This window comes from Chiloscyllium plagiosum, chromosome 39 (assembly GCF_004010195.1).
Source record: "Chiloscyllium plagiosum isolate BGI_BamShark_2017 chromosome 39, ASM401019v2, whole genome shotgun sequence".
NCBI classification, from domain to species: Eukaryota; Metazoa; Chordata; class Chondrichthyes; order Orectolobiformes; family Hemiscylliidae; genus Chiloscyllium; species Chiloscyllium plagiosum.
Window position 1 is genome coordinate 26,842,118 of NC_057748.1, and position 8,095 is coordinate 26,850,212.

Consider the following 8,095-nt stretch of genomic DNA (forward strand, 5'->3'; position numbering starts at 1 on the left):
GCGCTGAGGGAGAGGGCACTGTCGGAGGGTCAGCGCTGAGGGAGAGCGGGCACTGTCGGAGGGTCAGCGCTGTCGGAGGGTCAGCGCTGAGGGAGAGCGGGCGCTGTCGGAGGGTCGGCGCTGTCGGAGGGTCAGTGCTGTTCTCCCGCACTCTCAGCATCTTCTCTTCTGTTTCAGAAAATCATCAAACGTGCCGAAGAAGACAAAAGCGGATGGCCAGTGAATTTTGTATTTTCTCGGATCATGCCCTCCTGTCCCGCACTGCCCTCCCCTACCCTCCACCTCCCACTCCATACACAAATGGAACAAGAGACCCTGGGATCGTGCTGAGGGGCATTTTAATTCTCCCCCCAACCCCCACCCCATACCGATGAGCCACATCTTGCGCCTTTGTGTAGGCCGTGACTGGACACTTCTCCTGGAAGCAGTAATCTACCCACGGATCGGGCAAGGATTGGACTGGACAGGACCGGGAGTTGTTTCTATTTCTGAACACCAGTGAAAACCTGACTCAAACTCCCTTGCCCCCTCAAACCCCTCCCTACTCCCCCCACCCCAAAGCCCTGCCAGCTCCCTCATTGTCAAACCCCCCTCAGAGCGACAGGAAGGGGAGTTGCGGATGGAGACCTGGGTGTGTCGTACCACAGGAAGCATTGCCTCGCCCCACCATGTGCGTGGAGCTAGCAGAGAAGAATATCGTTTTGTTTTTTTTTTATAAATATATATATATATAGGTGTAAAACAGCGCGAGAATTTTAGTTTACGGAATTGTTCCCGGGTTCACTCACTCGTGATGAGGAGTTGCTGAGGAGGGACTGGAATGCTGTCCAGAGACATCCCCCACTCCCCGAACAGGAGCTCTCCGAGAAAGAGCTGCTGGTTTCCCATCAAACCGCTACATTCTGGGTCCTAACATAGGACGTGTAACCCTTTGGTCTGTTCATCCCTACCCTCTGTGCTCCCTGTCCCATTCTGTCTCCATCTCTGTGTCTGTGCCTCACTCTGTCTCTCCTCCTCTGCCTCCCGCACTCTGTCTCTCCGTCTCTTCCCCCTCTGCCTCCCCGCTCTGTGTCTTCCCCTCTTACCCCCCTGTTCGCCTCTAAGCTGGGGAGAGATGAGCGTGAATCAAACTGTTTGACTGAGAGATGTTTTTAAAGCTGATTTGGCTGCCTCTGTGTTGTCCCCTCCCAGTTCCTCCTCGGAGCCCCCTAACATGAAGATAATGGTCTGATGATCTGTTGGTACTCCTTGGAGCGAGTTTCCTTTTTTTTTGTAGGACTCCAATGATGTTTGTATTGTGTAGCTTTGTGTCGACATTTTTTTTTCCCTTTTTACATATGAAAACCAGTATTTGAAATAGACGTTTTGGTGGTTGTGGTAAGACTTTCCATTTCTACTTTAGCAACATTGGGCACCGCTGGCAAGGCCTCATCCGTTCTGGCCCCAGTACCATCTGGGTGAGCCCTTAGAACTTGTTTATTGGCCACAGACAGTATTTCGATGCCCCCAGCCCCTTCCTCCCCCTGGGCATTTTTGCCCAGCCATTTTGAAGCATTGCACTGGAGGGCAATTCCGAAAACTCTGGCCATCCCAGCGCCACATCTGTGTTGGCAGGCTCCCTGAGGGTATGGGCACGTGTAGCTACATCCCATCATCCAGCTCCCAGCTAACCGTAATCTCTGCTGTTGAGGTGTTGATGAGCTTCCTGAACCATCCTGTGCTGGGCCATGCTGGTGTTGGGGAGGTCCGTATTCCTAGGATCTTTACCTGCATCATTACCTGGGCCAAGCGTTTACTGTCCATCCCTAACTGCCCCTCCAGAAGGCGGGGGTGACCCACTCCAGACCCTGTGTGGTGTAGGGACAGCCCACACAGTGCCCTGAGAGAGAGGGAGTTACAGGAATCTGAACACGGTCACACTAAAGGAACAGCCCATACTGTTCTGTTCCTCCCCAATCCTCGTGGGGTGGGGGCGTAGAGGTGGTGGGCCTGGAAGGTACTGTCAGAGGAGCCTCTGAGAGATGCTGCAGTGTATCTTGCAGACGATACACTGCTGCCCCTCTGCATCAGGGCTGGAGGGAGGGGGTGTTGAAGGTGGGGCTCAGCGTGTCGATCGAACAGGAGGGGTGCTGCTTTGTCCTGGGTGGTGTTGAGCTTCTCAAGTGTACCCATTCAGGCAAGTGGGGATTATTCCCTCACCCTCCTGACTTGTGCCTTGTCGATGGTGGGACAGGCCTTGGGGGAGAGTCAGGAGGGGAGTTCCTCACTGCAGGATTCCCAGCCTCTGACCTGGAAGCCTCTTTGCTGTCCAATCGCCCCCACCCCCTCAAAAACCCTAATTTTGAGAAAGTGGGAGGGAAGAATCTACATATGAGACCACTCAGCCCTTCTAGCCTGCTCTGTCATTCAAAATGGTGGCTGGTCTGATTACTGCCCCATAACGTTTATCGTGAATCTATCTACCTCTGCCTCAAATGTTGAAAGGCTGTGCAACTTGACGCTATCAGATCATTAGCAAATGATGTTTTTTTTAATGTCCTGTTAAATTTACTGAAAGTATGTGTGGTTCGCAATTCATTCAGTGCAATGGATGTACCCCTTTTATTCTCTCCTCTGGCTCTGAACTGTCTCCCTCTGTCCCAGAGCTGTGCATTTTCCTGCTGTTGTGAAGTGCTGCCTGGGTTTGATGTCTCTAAGTTGTGACAGTGTGAGAGACTGACCTGCCTGCTTCAGGATAGCAAGGTGCAGTCTGCTGTGCTTAGTCAGACCCTGCTTTCTGCGTGCAGCTCAGGGGATATAGTCCGTGCTCAGGAACCATTCTCTGAAACCGTTACGACGTGACTCATTTACCCAATTGGTGCAGACACCTCCAATTCTGCAACCCCAGCCCTCCCATACCCTGCTGTTTCGTTTCCGAAAACAAATTAATGTTATTCACCATAACCCCTCCCGACGGAGATCACAGGTCTCCCATCCACTGTGTTAATTTCCAAGTGGATTTATTTGGCATTGTTGTGCAGGGCCAATCCCTCTTCCCAGACCTGGACTTCTCTAAACCTGTTGGGGGTTGAGTGCCGAGGGAGTGGGATGTTAATAGAGGGACCGTGTTTCCAGATGAAACAGTGTAGGAAGACTGTGTGCCTTTCAGGTGGACAGGAAGATCCCTGAGAACCATTTCTGGAAGAGCTTGCCAATTTACTGAGCCCGAATCGCTCACCGGAAGCTACCTTTGCACAAACTGGTTGCTGTTTCCCATCCAATACCATGAGTATGCCGTGGGCTGCATGGTTCTTTGGACGTTTCACCAGCATTGTCCTGTGTCGGAACCCTCACTTTTTCACTCTCTGAGCTTTGGGAGCTCGGTCCAGGCTAGAGCAGGTTTCAGCAGCCTTCGTGGGAGAGACTGCCACCAGAATGGGGCAGGCCTGAGGGGCTGAATGACCTTCTCCTTTCATTGGAACAAGGAGATTTGTTTGGATTTACACCAGCAGGGAGCAAGCAACGATCAAGAGACTTTAGTGTGAACTCATCAGGGGTTTTGTGTTGTTTTTTTCCCCTTCATGGAATGGGAGTGTTGCTGACCAGTCCCATTGCCCAGAGGGCAGTAAGGGGTCAACCACATTGCTGTGGGTCTGGAGTCACATATTGGCAGAGCAGGTAAGGACAGCAGTTTCCCTCCCTAAAGGACATTAGTGAACCAGGTGGGTTTTTCTGACAATTGACATTGGATTCATCGCTGGACTCGTAATTTCAGATTCTTTTTATTGAATTCAAATTCCACCACCTGCCAAAGTGGGGTTCGAACCTGGCTGCCCAGAACATCGCCTGCGGACCTCTGGACTAACAACTGTTTTGGTTTTAGTGTTCTCCATTCTAGTTAGTCTTTAAGTTAGCAATTATTGAAGTGAATGAGCGGATCCCAGCAACTATCATGAGGGGACAGTGAACAGGCAAAGACAGGAGCTGAGGCACAGGGCAAGTCGTCAGCGGAGGAGGGCCGAGTGTTCGGGCCTGGAGATTGAGGCCATGCCTGCGAGGGAGGAAGGACCGAGAGGCAAGGGAGCACAGCTGAGTCCACATGCCAGCAAAGGCAAACGGGTCCGGGAAGCAGAGCTGCCTTGGGTTCAGCCGCAAGCACACGTCCTCTGCCCTGTCTCTTCATCTGGCGTCAACTGAATCTGGTCAAATTGGTCCGAGATCTGGTCCTCACTTCTCAGCTGTGGGAGAATTGACAGGACTCTGAATCAGAGTGAACCATGCCACCACATCTATTCTGCCCATCTATTCAATGCTAGTGCTGGCATGCCCCACTCCACTAATTCCATATTCCTCCATCTTACCCTCCCTTGTGTGTTTATCCAGAATCTCCAACCTTAAACACATTGACACAAATACCCATCTATTTCCCATGTTCAATTCTCCAAACTCACCTTCCAAAGGACTGACCCACATTTTTATTAAGTGTTTATAGACTCTCTCGCTATCTGTTCTTGTATTTCTGACTAGCTTTCTGTCCTATTCAAATTCTGTGCCCCACCAAAATCTTGGTTATTCTTTCCCGTTTATGAAATAACAAATCTAATCCTCTGACCCAACACCCTTCGGCACCATCTAAGTTGGTTCTTTTTAAGGTTTGCGTTCTCTTTCTGGTTAACCACGGATAGTGGGTTGGTCCTTGCGTCTTTTCCGTGCTTGTCGGGAGGTTTCTGTCACTCCACCTCAGCTGACCCATCCTGGGGTCTGACAGGAAATTCGACCTCCAAACACACCACACCGGACGTGTAGGGAGGGATGGTGTGCGATGCACTGGTATTTGGCAGCGGGAACCCAGGACCATTATTCTTTTGACTCAGATAAGACTCCTCCACCCAACCTCGGGAAACCTTTTCACACCCCCTGGGACCTTACCCGCTTCAATGCGAGCCTTACGCCCTCTCGAAACGCCGCCTCCACGTTCAGGGCTTCCTTGGCACTGGTCTCGATGTACTTTAGATGGTGGGCGCTGCACCAATCCTCCGCCCGCTTTGAGACGACCTGCTGAGCGAGTGTGATTAGCAACAGGAGGGGAATAGATCCAAGATTCCCAGAGAATCCCTTACACCCCTCCCTCCACAGCTCACAAAGACTCTTGACTTTACGGAAGAGGAGAAAGGGGATTGTAGAGAGAGGAGGGGATTCCTACTGGGGGGTGGGAGGGTCTTCCAAGGAGATCTGAGGGGCAAGGTATTTACAGTGGTAGGAGTCTGGAACATTCTTTCAGGGTGGTGGAGGAAACCGATATGACACAGGTATCTAAAGGACTCTTCGATACGCACATGAATATGCAAATGGACCAAGGGCAGGCAGAAGGGATGAGTTTAATTTGGTGTCATGTTTGACACAACATCGTGGGCCAAATGATCCGTTCCTATGCTGTACTGTTCTATGTCCTACATCCTGCCTTCAAACAGCTCTGGTACCATCATAAACTTTGGTTTAAAGCTTTTTTAAGATACCTGTACTAGCTGAGGGACTGTGGGCTGCATTTGTAGAGGTGTTCTGTACAGGTATATTTGAGGAACTTGTACTGAACCTTTTCAATCTTGTCAGTTCTGTCAAAGACTCCGCTGTAAGGCTTTCTTCACAAACCTTCCACACTGCCAGAAAATTCCTGAAGGGCTTATGCCCGAAATGTCGATTCTCCTGCTCCTTGGATGCTGCCTGACCTGCTGTGCTTTTCCAGCACACCACACTCTCGGTACCAGAAGGATGTGGATGCTTTGGGGAGGGGACAGAAATGGTTTACCAGAACGTTGCCTGGTATGTGGGATTTTTAGCTATGAGGAAAGGTTGAATAGCCTGGGTTTGTTTTCACTGGAGGTTGAGGGGTGACCTGATAGAAGTTTATAAGATTGTGAATGGCATAGATAGAGTGGAAAGTATGAGGCTTTTCCCCGGGGTCAATGACCAGGGACAAAGGTTCAAGATGTGAGGAGGGGACAAGTTGAAAAGAGATGTGCAAGGCAAGTTTTCTAACAAAGGGTGGTGAGGGCCTGGAATGCACTGCCAGAGGTGGTGTGGAAGCAGACACAACAGCAACATTCAGGAAGCACATGAATAGGGAAGGAATAGCGGGATATGGATCCTGTGCATGAAGACAGTTTTGGTATGCAAGGGGAAAATGTGTCAGCGCAGGCTTGGAGGGCCGAAGGGCCTGTGCTCGTACTGTATTGGTTTTTATCAGTGTCCTTGTGTGACACGGTATTTCAAACTTTACGTTGTTTTTTTAAATCTTCTGAGCAAAAACTTGACCTCAGCAGCCCAGCTATGACTTTAACTTTGATTCCTATGGATAACGTTGTTTCACTTGGCGTCTGGTTGGTGTTCCTGAAAACCATGACTTTATCGAGCAGACTACAATACGATAGAAGCAAGTGAAAGCCAGAAAGAGAGATTCTTCACCCTCCACTGAGAGAGAATCTACCGGACAAGGACAAGCCTGTGACCTGCCAAATACAACCTTCATCTGAGAGATGAGGCTGTTCTGTGCAGCATGTACAGTTGAATAGCTGGTGGCGTGTGCCAGAAGGTTAGTGTACAGACAAGCCACCCAAATATTTGGTGAGTGTGTGTCTAAGGGAGATGCGGGGTGTTGTGGTTCACTGCTGGGGTGGGAGGGTGGTGTATTTTGCGTAAACCTTACCTCGCTGCTGCTGCTCCTTAGGTCAGTCTTGTTCCCAACGACGAGGAACGGGAAGCTGTCTGGGTCCCTGGGGTCAGCCTGGAGCAGGAACTCATTCCGCCAGCTGTCCAGCGCCTTGAAGGAAGCCTCCGAGGTCACGTCGAACACCAGTACACAGCAATCCACGGCTCTGTACAGGACTGAGCCCAGTGAGTGGAAACGCTCAGTGCCGGCTGTGTCCCAGAGCTAGGGAGCGGGGTAAACATTGATTGTAGAAACCCTGACTGAGATCCATTCACCCCTCATTCTACAGAACCACCCCCAACCCATCTGACGAAGCCATTTGGCCCTTCCAATCCAGGTTGGTGTTCCTGCTCCACGTGAGCTGCCTCCCACCCACTGGTACACATCCCCTCACCCATAACACCTTCCATCACTCTGTCCCCCTCGTGTGATCATTCCTGTACCCCCCCCCCAATGCTTGGATACAATTCCACTGAACCACTTAGAATCATAGAGGTGTACAGAACTCATCCACGCCGACCAGATATCCTACAATAATCTAGTCCCATTTGCCACCACTTGGCCCATATCCCTCTAAACTCTTCCTATTTGTATACCTATCCAGCTGCCTTTTAAATTAGATTAGATTACTTACAGTGTGGAAACAGGCCCTTCAGCCCAACAAGTCCACACCAATCCACCCAGACCCATTCCCCTACATTTAACCCTTCACCTAACACTATGGGTAATTTCCCATGGCCAATTTTGGAGTGTGGGAGGAAACCCACGTAGACACGTTGTTCCAGCCTCCACCACTTCCTCTGGCAGCTCATTCCATACACATACCACCCCTCTGTGTAATAAAGTTGCGATTTAATCAAGAGAACAATCCCAATAAAAAAAACAATCAAGACAGAATACACTCTCCTCACCAATGAAGATTTACAGCAAGGCTATGCTGTGGGACAAATCCCATATTCTCCCCATGGGAGCAATTCCACACTCTCTGGGGAAAGGCCTCCAGCCCCTACACTCCTCCTGAAAGTGACACCTCCTCCAGAACTCTCCTCCATCTGTCACCTCTGACCCCTACATCCCCTCCTCCAGCCCCCTTGTTCCCTCCTGTGCCCCCTCCCCCCCTCCCTATCTCTGTCCCCTCCTCCAGCCCCCTTGTCTCCTCCCTGTCTCTGTCCCCTCCTATGGCTCTCTGAAATCTCTCTGCTTTTCCAGTTCCAGCCCCTTGAGCAATCCCCACATTCCTGTTCAGCCATTGGCGGCTATGCTTGATGGAGGGGTGGAAGATGGTCCCTTGAGCTCTGGCCGGGGCAGGGTGAAGGGGGAAAGTGTCTTTTGCTGTCACAAACCTGGACGCAGACGTTTTTACCGTCGACGATGAAGAAGTGGCTGAGGAAATCTGCTCCGATGGTGGCC

The 8,095-nt window shown here is 50.9% G+C and overlaps 2 protein-coding genes across 2 annotated transcripts in view; one reads left to right on the forward strand and one right to left on the reverse strand.

Moving 5' to 3' along the window:
* Positions 1–3,946, forward strand: part of LOC122542048 (host cell factor 1-like) — a gene marked incomplete at its 5' end in the record, with an annotated part of 48,311 nt that extends 44,365 nt beyond the window's left edge. Inside the window, one exon of the mRNA XM_043679336.1 lies at positions 3,878–3,946. Coding sequence (XP_043535271.1) covers positions 3,878–3,946 — 69 coding nt within the window. The remainder of the gene's footprint in view (positions 1–3,877) is intronic.
* Positions 3,715–8,094, reverse strand: LOC122542049 (ras-related protein Rab-7a-like; the record flags this gene model as incomplete). The annotated part of the gene is made up of 4 exons (XM_043679337.1): positions 3,715–4,217; positions 4,909–5,034; positions 6,683–6,907; positions 8,029–8,094. Coding segments are annotated over 4 exons (510 nt in total), but the record flags the coding sequence as incomplete, so codon positions are not given.
* Between the last annotated feature and the right edge of the window lies 1 nt (position 8,095).